Here is a 23,327-nt window from a genome sequence, read left to right on the forward strand (position 1 = left end):
GGTAGGGCCCCGAAGACGGACGGACAGGCCTCGCCTCCCCGCTGCCCGCCGCAACCGCACCGGAGCCGAGGCGGCTGGCTGGCTGACTGACTGACTGACTGACTGACTGCGGGCGGCCTCCCGCCATGTCCAACGACTGCGCACAGTGCAAACGGCCCCTGCGGCCAGGAGCGCCCGCACCGCCGGGGCGCGGCCATTTTGAATGTATGAAGGCGGGAGGCTGCAGGGGCGGCAGCCAATCGGGGTGGCGACCTGACGCGCCACGTGGCGGAGGGCGGGCCAGCGGCCGTTGGGATCCCGGGGAACCGGCGGCGGCCGTGTGGAGGTGGGCGGCTCCAGTAACGGCTCCCGTAACGGCCGGCGGGCTCGGGAGGAGGTGCGCCGTGACCGCCGGCGCGCTTCAGCGGCGGATCGCAGGCGCCGGGGCCGGGGCCGGGGCCGGGGCCGGGGCATGGGGGAGAAGATGGGCACCTCCTGCGCGGTCGTGTCCGTGCGACGGTGGAGGAGCGGAGAAGGGGCTGGCGGGGCAGCTGGGAGTCCGCAGGAGCTGGCTGAGGCCCTTTGCGGGAAGGTGGGACCGTCCGAGCCGGGGGCGGGGGGGGGTTGTGTGGTCTGGGGCAGCAGGGAGCGCTGTTCCCGCCCCCCCCCCCCCCCCCCCGGCGCTTCTCTCGTAGCCGCCTGGCTGATGGCGAACAGAGCGGTCCCCAGTGCCTGCTGGTTTAATGGTGTACTTTGTTGGGGAAGCAGAGCGCCGAAGTAGCCCCCTGAGTTGATGGCAATATTGAGTGGGTGAAACATAAACTATTTTAGCCTAATTAAAACCAGAGTTCCCTATTGCGTACGTTAGGTGGATGCTGTGTTACAAACTTAAATGCAGTGGTCCAGCAGGTCAAATAAAACGTGTTTAGCCCCAGCAGACCACCAGGCCATGCTTAATAAAGTGTATAAGCGGAGAGTAAGCCTGTAGTTAAGCTTCCTCTGTGTGTTTGGCAGTTCCGGATGTAAGAGCGTGGTCATTGTTTCTCTGGTCAGTGGTCTTGTATGGAATTTTTTCACCCCCTTATAAATTTGGCTAGCTGTAAATCGCTATAAACTTACAGCTTCCTAAAAACTCTTAGCGTGGAACTGGATTTCTCAGTTTTAGTCTGTGCTTTGTTTCTTTTTTTTAACTTTAATTTGTCACCAGCTAGTATCATCTGATGTCTTCTTGCTTCTGTATTGATCTTTCAGTAGTAAATAATTGTCCCCTGTGTACATTCTCAGAGCCAGTCAAGGTATTCTAGGGTTGTTTCATATGCACTAACTTGCATGCAGAAGAGTTCTACTTGACATAGTTGTTCTGGATTGGAAGTTATTGTGGGTCTGATTAGTTTGGCCCTTTTCCTTTCTATCTGCAAGTGGGTTAAAATTCAGTGCTGGGGCCGAGGAGCTCCTTTCTTTCCTTCAGTTACATAGAGGTGTGGTGTTCAGGTGTTGCAATGAAAGCTGATGTGAAAGAATATTGCTTAAGCTCTGGAGATAAAAGACTAATATTTTGCGCATTGATACATCACCTGAAGTCAGTGGTGCTTTACAGTTGATAGTCACTTTCTGAAGCTGAAGTGTTTGATTATAATTTAGTCGTTTCTGGTCATTATCTAATGTTAGTAAATCAGAGCTAAAATCAAAGAGATGAAAGAGCATAGGGGAACTATTATTAGAGTTTCTGTTCCTATTATTATTACAGTTTCAGTCATCCAAATACTAATAATGTGATTATTTTTTTTCTAAATTGTATTCTTGCAAATGGCTGTCCTCACATGCTTGTACGTACCCAGTACATGTCCCCTGTTGATATAGAGAGTGTTTCAGAAGATTGGCTGAAGCTTTCTAGTCTTTAACAATATGAAAAAATGTTTGCAGTGTGAACAATGTTTGATATCATGTGTGGCATAATTAACGCCCTCTTGAGTAATAAATAAATAAATAAATGGGTCCTTTAAATATACTGACAAATATCCCTGTTGAGGCTATGGAATGAACTACTCCTAATAGCTGTGCTGTAGCAGTACTAAGAGATTCTACCTGGGTGTTAGTACTGTTTTGCTACATGGGTCCTAATGTGTAACAAAAACTTACACCTGAAAAGTGCTTTCCTAAATTTACTGGGTTAAGTATATAAGGTATGCAATAGCAAAAATATTTAGGAAAACACACATCTTATTCTGTATTATGAGAATTTAGACTTTTGATTGAAGTAGCAGAGAAGCTCACAACTAGTTCTCTATGGAATAGTTATTTGTATCCCTTGATGTTGGGTCAGGGAGTGTCCCAAGGCTTTCAGGAGTCTGCATACCCTGACACTACAAAATTAAATTTTAAGAGGAGAACAAGAACTTTACAGCAGTTAGTGCTTGAACATTAGGCCTTTTGTGTTTTGGAGATACCTTATTGTGTGGGAGAATAAAAATGCAGGTTTGTTCATTGTTTTTTTTTCATCCCTTTATTCATTTAGCTGTACTTACACAGGTAGCGAGCATCACAAGACATCAGTGTTTTAGCTGCCACATCAAAGACATGTAAATGCTATAAAATATGCATGAACATACTCATGTTTTGCATATGCATTTTGAATTGCGACTGTTGGGAAATCAGTTATACATTGGAAAAAGTTTATATCTTTTTTTTTTCCCCCCCCTTCCTCCCTTATTTTAGAGTGACAGTTATCACATAAAAGAAATGATTGAGTCAGTCAAAATAAGAAGACAGTGCATGCTGGATTTCTACTCACATTATGAACATCTCTGTGCTCTTCAAGGCTCCGTCCCACTGAAAGCTGTGAAGGCTAACCTGACTCAGGGTGCTCTTGATCTAATTGTAGATCGCATCAAAGCTTCTGATTGGGCACCACTTCTGAATGCTATCAGGCATAATAAGACTCTGACTTCTATTGGAATAAGAAGTTTTCATCAACAAGGTCTTGGAGAATCAGGTTTGTAGTGATGACTATAAAAGATAAATATGTTGATGTATGCATGTTAGAATTTGTTGCATAAAACTTTTGTGTGAATGAATACATGGGGGGAGCAATTGTAATTCCTAAGGAATTACTTCTATTTAAGAAAAGAAGCAAAAAAGCAAGGTGTGATTATGATGCTTTTAAGTCAATAGGGACTGGATTTTACTGATGTGTAATTTTTGTTGTTTACTAGGTGTTGAAAGGTACAAAACTTACTTCAGAAGGAGAATTCCAGCAATTCGGTCAAAAGACCTGACCGGCCAGCTATGCAAAGCTGTCAAAGGCTGCCTCAGTATATCAGATGTACTAAAAATTTTAGAACTGCAGGGTTTGGTTCTGAGGGAGAGAGATCTAATACTTTTAACAAAGGTGAGAATATATTAATATATGGAAAATATGCTTAGAACGTAGAGAAATAGCAACTACATTTTATAAATATTTGTCACAGACGAGGATGTTCCTCTTCTAAGATATCTTTGTGTCATCCATCACATGAATGATTCTGCTGAAACATTTAGTATAACCTAGTCTTGCTGAACCTGTCAAAATCACATAAGCTTCCCTTGCCCTGATTCATCAGGGCTTATTAGAAGGGTCTTGGCAACATCTGTGCCATGTGTTTGGGGTGTATTACTTAGGCTTGTGACTGAACATACTGTGCATGTTCATGACAGAAGGAAAGTTGTGGGACACCAAGGAGATAAAAACAGGTCTTCAAGATGTGTTATTGGAACACTCTCCAGTTCACTCGTGAGTGGCTTCTAGGAAAGGAGATTGTTGTTTGTTGCCCATAGGCTATGGCTTCTCCTGTGCCAAAGAAATGAACCCGCTTAAACTGAGCTTTAAGATTCACTTGTTTCGACCTTGCTCTGAACCCCCTGGAATTTCTTGTAGGGAGCATGAAGAGTTCTGAGCAGTTTGGGTGACTTGGTTGTTTCTCTGTATTTTTCCTTTTCAAGCCAGTTAACAAACATTGTTTTTATTCTGAAGGGCCTGGCCACAGCTTCATCTCTGGAGAGTGTCTCTTTAGCCCACTGTCCAATTGGAGATGGAGGATTAGAAAGTAAGTTCAGAATCGGAACCGTGTAAATATACTTCTGTCTTTTTTTAGTCCTTTATATAAATATGTGTTTACATTTATACAAATAACTAAGTTTTTTCAGTATTTCCATTCCTGTTTTAAATTTGTCTATAGTGATTAAAATGACAATCTTCACTTTATTCTACATGACTTAACAACATTTAAAGACTTGAATTTCTTCACTTGATGCTAGTAAATAGCCATACTACTTTATGATGAAGTTAATACTTTTATTTAAAACAACAGTCCTAGTATTTGAGGTTAACTCTTCCTTGATTTATGTTTACATAAGTAAACTGAAATAAAATATGTTCTAGATTGTTCAGATAGTCTTTGCTAAACACTTGTGCTAGAAATATATAATCTTAGAACACTTTAAATGTGTTTAAAATATACATTGTATTTCAAGGCTAGTTCTTTTTCAAAGCTTTTGCCTGTTAAAGCTGATTCAGCTTCTTAATGGCAATGAAAAAGTGTGTTGTGATAATCTGGCTGTGGGGTGTATAGATAACATGCATGCTTTTGTTTTCTTCAGCAATCTGTCAGAGCATAAAGAATTCAGCTACTATCAGATACGTGAACTTCACAGGATGTAGCCTCACATGGCGAGGAGCAGAACATATAGCAAATGTATTAAAGGTAATTTAATCACCTTACTTAGAACCAGATGTTCACAAGAACTTAAATACGTGTGATTTTTTTTTTTTCTTTTACCTTCAAGCTCTAAATCCGTCAAACCCCTTTGTGAGCAGTGTATGTGAATACTGAAGTTAAGCATGTGAATACTCCTGAAACTTGTGACTTTGTATGCCAAAAGCAGCTTAGTTTACTGGTGTGGGATTTAAATACGGAATTTCTTGCTAAGCATCAGTTAAACAATTAACAGTTCAGACCGATGTATTTTCTTTAAATGAGGATTAGGGCTGTAAATGTCTGGCACCTGTTTTGGGGAGCTCTTCTTTCATTGTCACAAATTTTGAAAAATGTCTTTGTCTTGAGTATCCTTAAGCATTGGGTAAGAATAATTGAGTTTACAGTTTAGAAGCTATGAATTAACTGATTAGTAAGCTTGTGACTAGTACAATATCCTAATTAATATTAATATTGGTTTGTATGAAAGCACATAATTTCCTAGTGTGTATTTCCTATTTAAGATGTGTTGAAAGTGTCTGTCTGCCAAAAGAAGGTAATAACATGTTTCATAGCCATATTTAATAATGTGCATTGCAGGTTGGATGATCAGAACAAACATGACTTACCTGTAATGTTTAAAAATTACTTGAATTTCCTGAACTCAGAAATGGTATAACTGTGTTTCTTATATCAGCACTGAAGCCATTAAACATCAGTTGCAAACAAAGATAACTTGTGATCTTCTCATCATCAGTAACGGCTTTGCCTTTGCACTTGGTAACAGCTTTTTTGTTTGCAAAGCACCAGGCAATGAAAAGACACGGTGAAGCTTGGGCTGAAAGCCTACGTTACAGGAAACCCGACCTTGACTATATGACTGGCTTGAGGCGGATTACTTTCAACTGCAACATGCTTGTTGGAGATAGAGGAGCAAGTGCCCTTGCAGACTGTCTAGGAGAGGACCTTTGGCTAAAAGGTATTGTGAAATATTCACTCTTAAGATAGAGTACTGGCAGGCAGAAAACATAATTGTCAGTTACAGCAGATGTAGCCGGAGAATAACTCACTATTTAGCTACGAAAGAGTAATCTTTCAACAGAAATCTCTGTTCCTCTATTCAGTTGTCAAAGTGTCTGAATATTATTGTGTCATCTAGTATTGTCCTCTAGTATTTTGGAGAAGCAATTTGTTCTACAATATATCTGTGCAAAATGACTAATGGTGGTGGTGTAAGTCATAGTATTCTGTACATGGAATCAAATACTTACCTGTTGAAAGTGTTTTGTAGTTTGAGCCAAGTGTACAGATAACATGCATACTGGTGGAAGAGGATCAGATTAGAGAATACTTAAGCAAACTGGACATACAGAAGTCCATAGGCCCTGATGGGATGCATCCACAAGTGCTGAGGGAGCTGGCTGATGTCATTTTGAGGCCACTCCTAATAATCTTTGAAGGATCATGGTGATTGGGAGGGGTGCCTGACGACTGGAGGATAGCAAATGTCACTTCTGTCTTCAAGAAGGCTGGGAAGAAGGACCCAGGGAGCTACAGGTCAGTCAGCCTTACTTGGGTCCCTGGGGAGGTGGGGATGTCCTGCCATCCAGAGGTACCTCAACAGGCTGGAGAATTGAACTGATGGGAACCTCATGAAGTTTTACAAAAGGAAGTGTAAAGTCCTGCACCTGGGCAGGAATAATTGCATTCACCAGAACATTCTGGGGGCTGCGTGGCTACAAAGCAGCTTTGCAGAAAGGGTCCTGGAGGTCCTGGTGGACAACAAGCTGACCATGAGCCAGCAAAGTGCTCTTGTGGCAAAGAAGGCTAATGGTATCCTGGGCTGCATTAGGTAGAGACTTGCGAGCAGGTTGAGGGAAGTGATTCTTGGCCTCTACTCAGCACTGGTGAGGCCAGATGGGGGCTCCCCGGTACAGGAGAGAGCTGGAGCTACTGGAGAGAGTCCAGCAAAGGGCCACTAAGATGATGAAGGGACTAGAGCAACTCTCATTTTGGAAAAGGCTGAGGGAGCTGGAACTGTTTAGCCTGGAGAAGAGAAGGCTCAGGGCAGGTCTCGTCAAGGCATACAAATACCTGAAGGGAGACTGTAGAGAGGATGGAGCCAGGCTCTTTCCAGTGGTACTTGGTGACAGGGCAAGAGGAAGTGGGCACAGACTGAAACACTGGAGGTCCCTCCTGAACGTCAGGAAACACTTTCTTACTGTGAGGGTGACCGAACACTGGCACAGGATGCCCGCAGTGGTTTTAGAGTCTTCACCCCTGGAGGTCTTTAAGAGCTGTCTGGACATGGTATGGGGCAAGTGGCTTTAAGTGAGCCTGGTTGAGCCGGGGGGTTTGGCAGGATGCCCTCCAGAGGTCCCTTCCAACCTCAGCTGTTCTGTGATACTGTGCATGCACAACATGAAATAAATGCCAAAGCCATGCTAGTATTATTTCATTGCGACCATGTAACTTACTGATGTGTGCAAGCAATGAACTTGTGGAAGAATTGACTCAGACTTTTTAGGCATAAGTTGTGTGTTTGTACATACGATGTTACCTTGGGCAGTTGAATTAATTGGTGCCTGGGAATATTATAACTACTAGGAATTGTCAAGAACAGTGATTTTTATATTTCTTCCTTTGCAGTCGTTTAGCAGTTATTTCTTAATGTTGATCTATAATGCTGATCTAAATTTCTAGTTTCTTCTCTGAAAGTCATCTTCTTGTTTTTACACATGGCTGTTACTGTCATGTCCTTGTTTTTCATGCTTCATGTTCTGTGAAATGGAGGTTTTCAGCAGGTGTGGATTAATTGTATTAGATATTGAGTAGAGGTTATACCACTGACTTTTTTTTTTTTTTTTTTTTCCTCCTTAAATGTTTTAGCACTTGATTTGCAGCAGTGTGGAATATCCAATGAAGGAGCAAGGTCATTATTAGATGCTCTTCAAAGTAATAGAACATTAGTGGTACTTGATGTAAGAAAAAATCCATTAATTGGTATGTATCTGTAGCTACCTTTGTCCTTTTTGTGGGTGGTTTGGTTTTTTTTTTTCAGTAACTCTGGGTGGGGGGGAAATAAACTGCTTTTAAGGAAAAAATCTGCAACAGTATTTTGCTAAACATTTTTAAAATGAGGGAAGGGAGCAGGGTAGATAATGTGTACTGCTTATTCAGTGATCTGTTTGTTTGCATAAATACTTGTCTCATACAGGAAATTCTTAATAAGATACCTTCATTCATTCTAGATCACATTACGATGAAAAACATTATTGAAAGAGTTCTTATGAATGGAAATAGTGCTAATTCAGAGGTATGTGTTAGCCATTTTGGAGTGAGTTTGGGGTTTTCTTTGTAGCTGCCATTGCATTTTTTTTTTTTTTTTCAAAGGATAACTTTGCGCAGAATTAATCTAAACCAGCTATTCTAGTTGTAAACAGAAGTCTGACTCTTACGCATTTTAAATAGAACCAAAAAAACACTATGAAGCGAAAAACTAAAAACACTAGCAGCAACATGATATTATATTAGCCATTTTGTATGATTTTTTATGTAATTAAAGAGGTAACATGTAATAAAACTGTGATATCCATTTAATGAAAAGAAAAATGGAAATGTGTGTGCATGCTTCGTCATTACCGTAGAACGTTAAGTAAATATTGCTGCTGGACTGCTGGAAGGCTTTCTACTACATGTGTCTTTCTTGTTACCATGAATAATAACTTTTCATTAAAAAGTAAAGGAAATCACAATTTAAAATTTAAAACTTAATTTATTTTGAAACTTATTTTTTGTCAATAATTTACATAGTTAAGATTTTTTTTTTTAAGTTACTCAAGACTATCCTTTCTGATAGTAACCATCTAAGAAACCAGAGCTTAGTTAAAGTACAGTACCCCTTGCATTCTTTATCTAAAAGTCCGTAGAGAGTTTACAGTAACATGCATAAACTGAGTATCTGGACCATTTATGATTAGATATACTGTTTAAATACTGAGTCTTCTGTTTATAACAGACACCAGATTCAGTTCCCAAAGGAGACGGCAAACAAATGAGCATACTCTTGTTCTTGTTTTCACAGAGCTGCAACAATCCCAGTTCTTGTTCTGGAACTTACTGCTCTTTTGGTTTTGAAAAGGCTTAAAAGCCAGAGCTGTGGATCTGTAGGGACTACCTAGTAAACTGAGAAGTTTGTGTGTAGCATTCCTTGAGGATTAATACAGTTGTCCAGTTCAATCTCTTAAAGACTTTTTTGGAGAAATTGAGGTTGGTTATGGTTATGAAGGAGTAGGTTCTTTCTCCTTGGCAGATGCAATCAACACTTGCAAAATGTTGCAGGGATCACATGAAAATAGCATCTGCTTAGAGATCCTCAAGATTACTGGAAAGTTGAACTGTGAAAAGAGGCAACTCTCTGAGGAATCTCCCATATACTAAGAGATCACTTAAGAAATTTGTTTTATATTCATCCAGATAGCGCAGTATCTTAAGTCTTATTGGTGATGCTAGTAATTCTGCATACCTTGTTAACGATATGAATGAAAAAGGACTGACGACTAGCTTTATAAGTAACTTTGCTTCTTCTGCAAATAAAACCAGCGTAGATCCTTTATTTTGTAGTAGGCTATTGTAAGTAACATCTGCTGTTTATCATGGGAACAGTGCAGATGCTCAAAAAGGGATAATCCACCTGTTTAGCAAGACAAATGCAAACATTGGATGTTGATATTCTTTTGAAACTGAAACATTTACTACCATAGTCTAGGATTTACAGTTGGCTTTGAACTCAGTTACAGAAACCTGGATATTATGAAGAGAAAAACAGTTGAGTTTCATTGAGCTAGTGTCTTAATGTGCTCTATACTGAAAGTCAGCCATGTGGGGCTTTGTTTTGTTGTGCTGGGTTGTGTGTGGGTATTGGTGGTGTGTTGTTTTGTGTTTTTTTTTTTTTTTTTTAAAGGAGTCAAAACTCCGGGAATAAATTAGTAAATTGTCAGAGGTATTAACGAAGACAAACAGTTATTAAGCTCCATTGCAGAAAGAACTGCAAGGACTGTTTCTTCATTCTGTCAGTAGTCAAAATTCAGCCATATGATATAAAAAAACCCAACTTACAAGTAAAAACAATTTAACAGTGTACTTGTGAGAGTCCTAATGACATATTCTAAATTCTGGATGTAACTAACACTGTGGTTCTTTCTATTCTTAAAAAGTTTTAGCATAATACAAAAATTTCAGTTATTTTTCAGATTTTCCATTAGTTTTTTTTATGGAGGATCCTTTACAGACTAAGTTTACAAATTTAAAGAAGCAATGTTTGTTTCTTGTAGCTTAAGCTTGTTAAACAGAATACAGTCAGTTAGCATCTACATTGCTTCCATTCATCATCTGTGTACTGCATCCAAACCTGTGAGGTTTTAAAAGGATGTGCTGGAGAAAACATGGGTATCTATCTTGGAAATTATTTAATTTAGTAGGGATTTTTTTTCTTTTACCTATTGTAGTTGCTAGAGATCTGGATTTTGTGTTGATAGAAAATGAAGAATCAGTTGGACTATGTTCAGCCTGTGGGTAGAGACTTCTTGAATGCAAGGTGTAAGACGTAATTTTCTCTGTGAAACTAATCTGTCGCTTACTCTTGCAGCAAGTGGCCCAACTCATACCATATCTCACCCACAGATAACAAAAGAGTTAAATGGATGATCATCCCTAGTACTGCCTCTAGTTTCAGCTTTTTATCCTGCCAAAACCTAACTGTTAAATTCTCATGAGTAAAACTCAATGAAGTGTTGAATTTGTTTATATCTGAGAAGTGGCAGAGCTGCATTCTCTACATCTCATCGTGGCACCTGTTGTGTCAACTCCATGGTTTTGCTTATGCAGAAAATATACTAAGGTGCTGCTGTGTTGCTTTACAAAGAGAAGTTTGGTGGGCTTTTGAATGGCCTCATAATAATAAGCCATCATAACTACAAAAGATCGTGTCTTGGCTGCCACAAATAGCCTGTAATGTAGTGTCACCACTGACTGGACACCAGTCACAGCAGCCCTTCCATCCTGTTCTGCATAAAAACTGGTTGTTTCTCCTTGCTTTTCAATAATGTGTAGGTGCTTGCCTTTTGGGTCGGGTTTTCAAGTTTGCAAGAAGAGCTGCCTGCTGCTAATTGATGCCTTTAAATGTGATGGTCAGCTAAAACAAAGGAAAGTTGTATTATCCTAGCAGCACTGCATAGCTGGTAGAGTGGATTGTAATCATAGATATGATTGGGTGTAATAGGTGGTGAAAGTTTGTGTAGATTCTGAGAGAGACTGATTAAACTTAAAGGAAAAATCTGCTGGAGGTGTCTATAAAACAAGTTACTTGCACAGTCTCAGCTCAAGGACTTAGTCATTTTTCAACACTGTCTTAATACGTTTGCTGTCTTTATACTTCCATGTTGTACAAACAGCAGCAGGCACCTAGACCAGGGACATGCTGCTCTAGATGAACTTTAGGTTTAACCTAGTACAGCTGCTCTTTTATGTGTGTAATAAAACAAAATTAAGATACTCTTGGTCTCAGAAGTTTACAATTTAATTTTACTCTTTTTGTCTATTTTTTAGTTTAAAATGAAAATTCACTTGTCTCAGGAGCTACATCCAGCTGTAGACACAGCAAAACTTGTACAAGGATTATTTGTGTCCAAAGTTTAAAAAAAAAAAAAAGTTTTTCTTGCCAATGATAAACTTGGACTAAACTAGGTTAGTTAAAGTACAGTAATGGCATTTTAATCTTCCCTGTGTATTAGGTGGGAATAACATTGGCATACTGTTCCTAGTATTCTGATGCTGAGAGCTGTCTGAGATAAGCTTTGTGTTAATATCAGCTTCATTTCCTTCGACTGCTGCTTCAGCACTAAACTTTCTACTAACTGTAGCTTGATGCATACTGAAAAATAAGTGACAGTGTAACTTAAGAATATCTACCTGGAATAATAAAACCTTTACTGGGGAAAGGGGAACCTTTAAGAATACAGCTGTTGCTATAAGGAAATGAAGTTTGAAGTACAGCAATTGCCTTTGATTATCACTATGTCTTAATTTTAGTTTGGAAGCTTTTACTGCATGAGGATGAATTTTCATTACAGGCAGTGAAAATTAAACTTCTTATTTTTTAAAATACTAACTTTATTGATATACAAAAACATGTTAGGGAAGCTTTGATTACTCTGGAGAACTTTGGCCTGAGCCAGTCATTCCTAGCAAGCCAGCTTTCTGAGAATGAAAGCAAAAGTCAGAGTTTCCTTTTTATAGGGTTGATGCCATTTTTTTTTACTATAAAAGGAGAAGTGTTTTGGAGAGGAGAAAGGAAAATATTGGATGGAGTATTATAGTGGTGTTCTGGGAACACTTTATGATAATGTAGCACTCAGACTTGCATTGAATCTGTGTTTTTGAATTGGGGCTTTGTGGGGTTTTTGTTTTTCCTTAATTTTACAGTTTATTATTAAGTTTTCTGTAACTAGCAGTGTTCTCCATATATCCAACAAAAACCCTTCTAATCTTAAATGAGCACCACTTTAAGTATCAGTTACTAAAACAATTTGTCTTTCTTTAAAAAAAATTTTCCAGTATAAGTGGCTGATGTCTCCGTCTTCCAAGGATGCTTTGAAAACTAGACCAAAGAAAAGAACTATTGTCCTAGGAAGTGGTCGAAAAGGAAAAGCTACTATTCGTATTGGTAATATTGTCTTTATTTTCTCTGGCTGTAGTAAATGTTGTCTGCAAAATAATCTTTCAGTGTTTAAGGGCTTTAATTATAAAATATACAATGTGTCTAAACACATTCTGTGTTTTGCGGAATACTTGTCTTCAAAAAAAATTGCCACTTACTCTTAATTCAATAATGTCTCTTCTACCGTCAGGGGTTTCCGTAGGAAACTTGCTCTTCTTTTTAGTGCTGCTAGATGCGTGGCTGGAAAAGTGGTAGGATATGCTAACTTAAATATGTGGAAGCATTGCACATATTTATTTTGAGTGCATCCTCTTGCCAAGCTTTCACTTCTAGGAAGCTTGGCAGTAGTAAGTTGCCTACTTCTTCTGATGTTGTAACCTTTCTGTAGCAGACTGTCCTCTGCCAGAACAAGCAAGCATGTATTTTTTACTATGTACAAAATGTTCTAAGATTTTTTTTTTTAAACCTCATGTAAACCTGTTATAAACAGTATCTTTAAAATAGCATAGGTATCTTGAATATTTATAATTAAGTACTGATAGCTGCAATACACTAAATATTTTTCAGTAAGTTACTAAAAATTTTACTGTAATACATTTGGCTGTCTTTCATCTTTGCTCTAGTTATCTGGAAGCAGAGAGGTAAGCATAAATCAAATTGAAATCTGTGTACAAATAAACTGGTGATCAGGGTGATGGAAGACGAAAATGCCTGGTTGTGGTGGTTTGGGTTTTTTGTTTTGTTTTGTTTTGGGTTTGTTTTTTTCTTAAGAGAGGGAGGGAATCAGGAGGTGAAAACTTCTGTCCTGTTCACTTGTTGAGAATGAACTGAAATTTGGAGTCCCATTACTACAGTTACACATTTCCATACTGTTACAAAATTAGTTGTTTTGTTGATCTCAGAGAAACAATAACCTGAATTCTCACTAGTTTAACTGTATCAAATACTAGGTGAACAGTTTTCTGGGCTTGTTAGTTTCTGACTTACACAGAACCTGGGGTAGAGTGGTCATCCACACTAGGTATTTATTCTGAATCTGTTTTGAGTGATAGTGTATGATTTGAACAACAACAAAAGACTGGACTACTGAACATGACTTTTCATTATTTATTCCTCTGAAGTGAAGATATTGCTGGTGTTCTGTAGAAGCAATCAACGTGAGTTCCAGTTTTAGCTTCAAGCATTTTGTCAGTTACAAAACCCACGTTCTTCACAGTAAAGCCGCTAGAGGGCAATTTGAAGCATATAGATAGCCTTATTGTCTACATGGACTGTCTAAGCTCCCACCTGAGACAACGGAGTTAGGTATCTGAAATTAGTAATGTGAATAAACCTCTTTAGCTTCAAAACTTTTGCTTCCTTTTTTGAATAACAGCATGTCTTACTTAGGTCAACCTAACATAACAGTTAAGTATACCAGCTTATCATTGCAAACAGATAAGCTGTCCACCCGTCTTTTTGAGAAGTAGAATAAAAGTTTTTGAACACTTAGCACCTTTAGACTGAAAGGTAGATTTCCTACAGTCCCTTTTTTACACAGGAAATTTTACTTATGAAGAGTAAGCTGCAAATTTATATGTAAATAACTAGATATAATGAGTTATCTTCTCTCCTATTCTTGCTGTTCAATACAGGATTAACGTCTAAAAAGTCTCTAAGTCCTGGGAAAAAAAATATGTCTGTGAAAGATAGTTACTCACCAAAACCATTACCACCAGGTACAAAAGGCTTCCTTCCTTGGCGGACTGCAGAACGTGCAAAGAGATGCAGGTGAGGTTTTCAAAGTACAAAGAAAAATATTAAAGCATAAAACCTACATGATAAATGTAGTAGAGAGCAGTGTTAGGTTTTTAAAATATGTATTTGAAAGTTACACACAGAATTTCATATTGCATCCATAATTGTTTCTGTTTATATAAATTTTGAGGGTGTTACATAAATTCTATTCCAGTAAGTTTTTTAAAATGCACAAAAAGATATAATTTGATGATCATAGGAATATCCAGGTGTAGCAAAAAACCCCCCAACAACCAAACCTACCTGGCTTGTTTGTTCTCTTGTTACTAATGATTTATCAGACTTGTTATAGCTGAAGATGCAATTTAGTTTTCTAAGCTTGTAGTATAGGTGATTTGGCATCAGTTCCAGCTGCCTAGGTATTTTCCCCATCTCTTCTTTCTGCTTCATCTTCCCTAATGCCAACATAATTATAGTGATCATCTAAGCCCTGTGAAGTAAAATAAAAAAAAAAAAAAATTGTTACACATGGAAGGTGTAACATTATTATCATGCTTCCTTTTGAAACAGTTTTTTGTTTTGTTTTGTTTTGTTTTTTTAAATGTATTCCCTAGACTTTGGCCTCTCAAAATGGAGGTTATATAAATATTTAAACAAAAAATTACTTAATGCTCTATCATAACTATTTTTATTAAACTTGTTTTTCAAAATGCTGAACACCAGGTTCTCCCATTAACTTTCATTCATAATAATTAACTAAGCAAGATGCCTATTGAAGATATTAACATTAAGATCCAGTAATGTTGCTCTAATTCATGTTTAAGTAGGAGTACTAATAGAACAAAGTGAGAATGTAATGAGTATTAAAGGGATACAGTGCAGTGTCTGATGCTGGTTTTACTCTTACTGCTTCACCTGTCCTAGAATCCTTTGTTTGGAAATGGAAGTAGCAATGGTGACATTATATAAACTTACTTTTCTCAAAAGTGTTTTTTTCTAACTTTAGATGGGGGTCAGTGGATAGTACTGAAGAATTACCAGTGAAAATTCAGGTACTCTCTCTCTCTGATATGATCGTTTATTTAGTAGATGAATGCCTGAAAAAAGATGAAAGTATTCTCAACAGAATCTTATTGTCTAAAAGTTAAGACTGGAACATACTTTTTAGGTTTCTCTCATAGAAGTGAAGAACAATAGTATACGTCAGCATTTGGTTGAAACTTCTTTGATACTTAGTTTAACTTTCACATTTCTGTATCACTATGTCTTGGTTTCCTAGCCTTATGAGCAAGCTGGGTTTGAGTATGCATGCAATCCCTCCAGAGGCAATAAGGAGAATTAACAGCATTTTTCTCTGAAAGGTTCTGCTCCCTGCTTCCTGCCTTTCCTCCCTTTGCTTTGGGACTCCATACTTGTGTTTGAACCGATCTGTGAACTGCTGTAGTAAACATACCAGCAGGGGAGAAAAAAAAAAAAATCCCCTCTTTCATCCTTCTCCTTTGCACCTCATTTCCACCTCCACCACCCCCCCAGAAAAGCTGGAGAAGTGTGTTAGTGTGTACTAAGGAATTAAATGGGCTTACAGAAGGGCCTAATGGTTGCTGAAGCCAGCATGCTTATCCCCTGCTCTGGCATAGGCTTCCCATGGGCTGCAGTCCTTCAGGAGAACCTGCTCGGGCACAGCCTGTGCATGGGCTGCAGCTCCTTCGGCCCACCCCTCTGCTCCGGCACGGGGTGTCCCCTGGGCTGGAGCGTGGGTGTCAGCTCCACCGTGGAGACCATCCTCCTCCTCCTCCTCCCAGCCTGGCGTTAACTCTGCTCTTCCTCACTCCTTTTGTTCCTTCCACTTCTGCCTGTCTGGCATTTTTTGCCCTTTCTTAAACAGGCTTTCCCTGAGGGGCCGCCACGGTGGCTGCGGGGCCCAGCGCTGCCCTGTGCTGGGTCGGTTGGAGCTGGCTGGAACCGGCTGTGTCCGGCACGGGGCAGCCCCGGCCTCTCCGCACCGGCGCCGCCCCACAGCCCCCGCCGCCAGCACCTTGCCACATATACCCAATATATGCAGACATACTTTTTTTTAATATTGTTTTATGCAAATTTATTTCAAAATTGCATAGGTGGACAATGTATATGCGTTGTAAGGGCCTCTGGGAAATGGCTACATTCAAATTAAGCTTTTGGTACTGTTTAATCTTTGATTTTTATTGCGCAGTGTAACACTGAGTGGCTGTGTTTTTCTTTTCTGATGTATTTAGACAGGTATTCCTGTGAAACTCACAGTAGAAAGCACTTCTTCATCTGAAACTGAAGACACAGAAGATTTAGATGATGTTATCCATCATCCTGATTTGCGAAAATCATTAGATAAGATTAACATCACAAAGTATCAACAGTTACAGGTAAGAAGCATGTTCTGTGCCTTAAACTCCGTAAAGGCAAATTATATCAATTAAACCATGGGGTTTTTTGAGAAAATTATGGTTAAACTAATAACCAGTCATGGAATAGGACTTCTGAATAACTTTTAGTTATCCTCCATTATGTCATACAGGCTTCCATTTCAAAAGATGTGTGTCAAATGTGCACTGGATAGCCAATCTGTGAGTAGTTCTAATGAAGATGTGTATGCTATAAGCATATTGTCAAATCAGGGCCGTAATAAGGAAGAACTTATTACCCCATGCAGCACTACAGGCTTGGGGAAGAGTGGCTGGAAAGCTGCCTGGTGGAAAAGGACCTGGGGGTGTTGGTCAACAGCCGGCTGAACATGAGCCAGCAGTGTGCCCAGGCAGCCAAGAAGGCCAAAAGTATCCTGGCTTATATCAGGAATAGTGTGGCCAGCAGGAGCAGGGAGGTGATTGTCCCCCTGTACTCGGCACTGGTGAGGCCACACCTGGAATACTGTGTCCAGTTTTGGGCCCCTCAATACAAGAAAGACATTGAGGTGCTGGAGTGTGTCCAAAGAAGAGCAACGAAGCTGGCGAAGGGTCTAGAGCACAGGTCTTATGAGGAGCAGCTGAGGGAACTGGGGTTGTTTAGTCTGGAGAAGAGGAGGCTAAGGGGAGACCTTATCGCTCTCTACAATGACCTGAAAGGAGGCTGTAGTGAGGTGGGTGTTGATCTCTTCTCCCAATAGTTAGCGATAGGACGAGAGGAAATGGGCTCAAGTGGTGCTGGGGGAGGCTTACATTGGATATTAGGAAAAATTTCTTCATGGAAAGAGTAGTGAAGCATTGGAACAGGCTGCCCAGAGAGGTGGTGGAGTCACCATCCCTGGAAGTGTTCAAAAAGCAGGTAGATGTGGCACTTCAGGACATGGTTTAGTCTAGTCTACCCTTGACTGGTTTAGTGTGGACTTGGTAGTGTAGGTTGATGGTTGGACTGGATGATCTTAAAGGTCTTTTCCAACCTAAACGATTCTATGATTCTATGATTCTAACTTCACTTAATACACACAGCTGCAACATGCGTAATTTCTCTGTTCCAGTCTTGAATCATGGTTCACAAATCTTTTGATCAGTGTTATTGCCTGTAGTATTTCCTTTATAAATGTAATCTAATGTTATTTTTAAGAGCTAAAATATTGTAATGATTGTTGTGTGAAAATAATTTAAAAAATAACTGAAAGTGTGTTAAAGCTCCGTTTTATAATTGAGCTTGGTAACAAACTTTTTTCATTTGTTTTTTATTATTCCCTCTGCTTCTTTGATAGCTCTAAAAAACTAGCAGTAGCAAGGCTGACTATTGCTGCAAATGTCTTGACAAGCAATGTTCTTATAAAAGGAAGGGAAAACAAAGGCTGTGTTTTAGTGGCTCAGTAACTCTGCAGAGGTGATCTAGCACTATTACAAAGTAACACCCTCATGCAGAATAATTGGGTTGTTTCTGAAGTGTTAGGATTTTAATGTTGTTTGGAGAATCTGCAGTGCCTCCAGATCAGTACTACTAAAAATAAGACCTATAGTCAGTCTAGTTTTGGTGGTGGTTGTCATAAAGCACCACACTGGGTGAATGAACTGTTCATGTGTGTAAATACTAAGACTATATAGCTGTCTTTATGTAAGCAAAGTGAAGCTGAAACTTAACTTGTTGCAGATCTATATGTAGTGGGAGAGTTAGGGTGGCTTGGAGTTTCTGTGGAAGGCAAAAGGACTGCACAAATACTGCATAAATAACTACCTGCCTTTTTTTTTAGCTGATGTATACTTTTTCTTTAGGCCTACCCTTTTTCTCTCTAGAACTTTTGTTCAGGAAGATTTTTAAGGTTTTCACACATTGCTGGGACTTAAAGTTGTATACCAGCTTCTTCATTGTTGGTGATTTCATATTACTGTTGATGTGCAATATATTGACATTGTGCTGTGCAGTGGCTTCAACACTCTTATCAGGAGCATTGTGTCTGGAATCATGCAATTCCATGTCATGTGCGTATTGTGCCAGAAAGTTCTATGCAGCAAGTACGGTGCTTTCAGGAAATACTTGATGTATTTACTCTTGGTGTTTGGAGAGGGAGGGATATTACTTTCAGGACACACTGCAGAGGCAGACTGTTTTGTGCTTTGGGGAAGAGTTGTCATATCGACCCACATTGTCAGTGTTACCTGTAGTATTACGTATAGAGCAACTGTAAGGATGGGATAATTTGTGATTAATTTGAGCTTCCTGGGAGGTAAAACTACAAATTTTAGGGGTCTACCCCAAAACTGGTTCTAAATTTCCTGTGCTCATAAAGGTCCAGGTTTTCCTGATTTTCTGAGTTTGAAAACCAAAATACTTTTTTAGGCCATGGTTGCATATCTGACAGCACTGTTTAAGCAGTCTCAAACTGTGTCCGTGCCTTACCCATCCTTTTTGTTGTGTTGATGCAAAGCACAGTTTCACGTTATGGCAGAACCGAACTAACAACTTGTCACTGTTGAATTGTGAGGTCTATTTCCCCTCCATCCCTTAGTGCTTTTCCATTTCTTCTTTCAGTCTTTTTCTCTCGTGTGTCTTTTTTCATGTTTATCTGATAATAAGGCAAGTTGATTCAACTTGCTGATGTAGAGAAAACTGGTTTAGTTCAACAAGGAGAAGTGCAAAGTCCTGCACCTGAGAAAGAACAACGCCATGCACCAATATATGCTGAGGGCAGACCATTGAGAAAGCAGGATGGCAGAATAGGCCTTGGGGGTCATGGTGGAGACCAAGTTGAACACAGGCCAGCAATGTGCTCTTGTGGCAAAGAAGGTGAATGGCATCCTGGACTACATTGGGAGGAACATTACCAGCAGGCTGAGGGAGGTGATCCTTCCCCTGTATTCAGCACTGGTGAGGCCACACTCCAGTACAAGAGAGCCACAGGCATACTGGAGAGAGTCCCAACGAAGAGCCACAAGGATGGTTAAGGGACTGGAGCATGTCGCTTATGAGGCAAGGCTGAGAGATCTGCGACTGTTCAGCCCGGAGAAGGCCCAGGGGGGATCATATTAACGTATATGAATAACTGAAGGGAAGGTGCAAAGAAGGCAGAGCCAGGCTCTTTCCACTCACCCAAAAGCCATTGCCAGAAGGAATGCAGCGACCCAGACAGAGCTCCCGCACAAACATGCAGCCATCCAGGTCTCCGACTGCAGGGAGTGCCTGAGCCTGCAGTGGGCACAAAGTGAAACATGGGAGGTTCCCTCTGAACATCAGGAAACACTTTTACTGTGAGGGTGACTGAGCACTGGCACAGGTTGCCAGGGAGATTGTGGAGGTCTCCCTCTTTAGAGATAAAAAAAGATCTGGACACGGTCCTGGGTAGCTTGTTGTAGGTGGCCCTGCTTGAGCAGGGGGTTGTACCAGATGACCTCCAGACATCCCTTCCAACCTCAACCATTCAGTGATATTTTTCCAGGTTAGTTTTTCAGCTGTCTTAATGACTCACATTGGCTTATGTGATTGGGTGTGTTCCAGAACTGAAGCATGCAAAGTGGCAGAAGTCTATGGCTGATAATGTGAGAGGGGAAGTGGAGGACCTTTTTTATCTGCATTAATTGGGCTTAGGTACTGTTATTAAACAGCTCTTACTGCAGAGCTGCTTGAGTGGGGAGCTGACTTGAGGAACTATCTAGCTAAAAAGTAATCCAGTGTATTTGGCTGTAGCAGGCCTTGGTACAGCCTTTCAGTAAAGTGGGACAACGAGCTGTGCTAGAACAACGCTGGGATTGTGGAGTGGGAATAAACAGTTAGAGATGGGAACTCCTTAAGCTGCCACTGTGCCAGAAAAGCTTTCCAAACATCCTTTGATGTGACTAAATGACCAGACTTTCACTTAAGTATGTAAGTCCGTGAGAGCTTCTCTGCATCTTTCTGCTCAAAAAGGGGGTTTAAGCACACTACTTAGTGAAACAATATTGTTGTGTTTTCATTTTTTAAAAAAATCCCTTGGCTAATGGAAAGCTTAATTTCTGCTTAAATGGAAAATAAGAACTGATAAATAGTCTTTCCTTCCACTAGAGGGAATCTGAAATGTCAGAATTGCCTCTGAAGAATGTAGTTGAGGAAACTCCCAGATTTTGAAATTTTAACTAAGGATATACATGGTGAACTTCACCCTTAATATACTTAGCAGGGTAACTCTACACATTAATACTATGTGAATTATGTAGAAGTAGAGATTGCACTATAACTCTTTTTTAAAAATGACAACAATGTAATCAAGTAGAAAAACATGTCTAATTAGTAACTGAAGTTTTTTGTATTTTTAGTTTTTAAACTTCAGTTTTATACCTCTGTCTAGTGCTGAGTAGTCATATTGCATACAGTAATTCTGAGGGCTACAGATGTATTTGCTATTCATCTTCATCTTAAAGGCCGTCAGTGCTGTCTTTCTGGACTACACCACTAGAAGGGTCAGTTTTGTAGCTTGGATGTACATTTAGCGCTCTCTGATGTATTTTAATAATTTTTCTCTGCACAAAGACTAGAGGATTGTGTAATCTAGTGAATTTCTCAGAAGCAAATCAAAGAATAAAGCATACATATAGAATCATAGAATGCTTTGGGTTGGGAGGGACCTTTAGAGGTCATGTAGCCCAACCCCCCTGCAGTGAGCAGGGACAGCTTTAACTAGATCAGGTTGCTCAGAGCCCCATCCAACCTGACCTTGAATGTTGCCAGGGATGGGGCCTCCACTGCCTCTCTGGGCAACCTGTTCCAGTGCTTCAACACTCTCATTGTAAAAAATTTCTTCCTTATATCTAGTCTAAACCTATCCTCCTTTAGTTTAAAACCATTACTCCTTGTCCTGTCACAAGAGGCCTTACTAAAAAGATTGCCTCCATCCTTCCTATAGGCCCCCTTTAAGTACTGAAAGGCTGCAGTAAGGTCTCCCCACAGCCTTCTCTTCTCCAGGCTGAACAACCCCAACTCCTCAGCCTGTCCTCGTAGGAGAGGTGCTCCAGCCCTCGGATCATTTTTTGTGGCCCTCTTCTGGACCCGCTCCAACAGGTCCATGTCCTTCTTGTGCTGAAGGCTCCAGAGCTGGACGCAGTACTCCAGCTGGGGTCTCACCAGAGCAGAGCGTCATATACTTGTAATTTAATGGTGACAAATATGTCACCATATGTTTGCACAGGTGCAAGCCATCTTCCTTTAAATGTAGGCTTCTGATACTGCTTGTGAGATGTAGCTGCAGTGTTTGTTAATTTTTTTGTGAAGTCAGCCCATAACGAGACTTTTGTACGTCTACAGTGTGAAAAATCGTTTAAATAAAACTACAAAAGCTCCAAATTTCTCTTCAAAAAAATCTTGATAATTTAACTGTTTTCTAAGCCTTTGCCCTTTGAAAATACAAACCAGCAATTTGAAGAAAAAGGTCAGTGCTGTCACCTTTAGAATTGTCTAAAATCTGTCCACAACAAAAATACTATAGAACTAAGGTTTCTAAAGTAGAGTTGCTTGCCAAAAAACCCTACACCCTAGAAAATTTAAAATACATATATACATATGCACACACACACACTATAAATGGAGCTGTAGGAATTCTTCAAGTCTGTGGTACCTCTGACTGATCTTCAAAGCTAGGTTACAGGATTCCAGCTTACATGTCAAGTTGTGAATGTAGAACATTGTGGTTGATACTTTCTGTGCTGTGCTTTTGTATCTATAAAAGGATTTCTAGCTCTTACTATTTCCACATGTTCTGAGGTAGGTTGCAGTAAGATTGTGGTATTTGTTGAGGGTTCTCCTTAGAGATTACTGACCCCCCTGTGCCTGGAGGTGATTTTGTTACATCATGACAGTTGGATACTGCTAAATCTCTTTCCAAATACTGTCTTTGAAATGGGGTTTTCCTGTACCTTCTGACCTCTGAGAGTCTTTCTTGTGTTCAGATGATAAAAGATATGACTAGCTTCCTAGTTCCAGGGTTAGCTGGGTTGGTGCTAGTCTGGGGATCTTAGGAGTGGGCTTCACTGGACAGTAGTGACAGACCCATAAGCTTCACTCTGAGTAGTTGTCACTGGGAGGGCTATATCTAGAATACTTTAGTACCTGCATCTTTGAATCAGGTGAAAAAGTCCCTCACATCTTATAAGACCTGTGAGGACCTCTTTGCATTTGTAGGAGGATTCTTTTTACTGTGCATTCTGTTGCACACCAGTCTTCTCAGTTGTTTGCTTGTATGAAGTGCAGTAGTATGCTCTTGAATAAGTTTTTGATAGTAAACAAAGGATATCAGTACTATTTGGATCTTTGCTTCTCTGTAAAAGTGATTGATAAGGTATGTACAAAAAGCAGTGTCCTATGTTACATATATGTGCCTGTATACAAGATGTACAGAGGAATGGAGAAGCTTTGTATACTGTTAATTCATATAGGTTACCCTCTGAAAAAGAGAGCAGCTTGGTAATTTTAACAGTTTTCACCTTTGGAACTAGAAGACTGTTAAGTCACTTGTGGTTTAACCACAGCCGGCAGCTAAGCACCATGCAGTTGCTCACTCACTCCCCCCAGTGGGATGTGGGAGAGAATTGGAAGGGTAAAAGTGAGAAAACTCGTGGGTTGAGATAAAGACATGTTAATAGGTAAAGCAAAAGCTGCACACGCAAGCAAAGCAAAACAAGGAATTCTTTCACTACTCCCTGTCGGCAGGCAGCTGTTCAGACAGCTCCAAAAAAGCAGGGCTTCATCATGTGTACCAG

General features: G+C 40.0%; 1 protein-coding gene across 1 annotated transcript in view; it reads left to right on the plus strand.

Moving 5' to 3' along the window:
- The first annotated feature begins 250 nt into the window (after nt 1-250).
- Nucleotides 251-23,327, plus strand: part of CEP78 (centrosomal protein 78) — a 29,992-nt gene continuing 6,915 nt past the window's right edge. The window contains exons 1-12 of the mRNA XM_075726603.1: nt 251-319; nt 2,695-2,971; nt 3,192-3,367; nt 3,989-4,061; nt 4,615-4,718; nt 5,514-5,688; nt 7,599-7,712; nt 7,961-8,025; nt 12,324-12,432; nt 14,061-14,196; nt 15,170-15,215; nt 16,416-16,559. Coding sequence (XP_075582718.1) covers nt 2,719-2,971; nt 3,192-3,367; nt 3,989-4,061; nt 4,615-4,718; nt 5,514-5,688; nt 7,599-7,712; nt 7,961-8,025; nt 12,324-12,432; nt 14,061-14,196; nt 15,170-15,215; nt 16,416-16,559 — 1,395 coding nt within the window. The 5' untranslated portion in view covers nt 251-319; nt 2,695-2,718. The remainder of the gene's footprint in view (nt 320-2,694; nt 2,972-3,191; nt 3,368-3,988; nt 4,062-4,614; nt 4,719-5,513; nt 5,689-7,598; nt 7,713-7,960; nt 8,026-12,323; nt 12,433-14,060; nt 14,197-15,169; nt 15,216-16,415; nt 16,560-23,327) is intronic.

Source organism: Pelecanus crispus, chromosome Z (assembly GCF_030463565.1).
Source record: "Pelecanus crispus isolate bPelCri1 chromosome Z, bPelCri1.pri, whole genome shotgun sequence".
Taxonomy (NCBI): domain Eukaryota; kingdom Metazoa; phylum Chordata; class Aves; order Pelecaniformes; family Pelecanidae; genus Pelecanus; species Pelecanus crispus.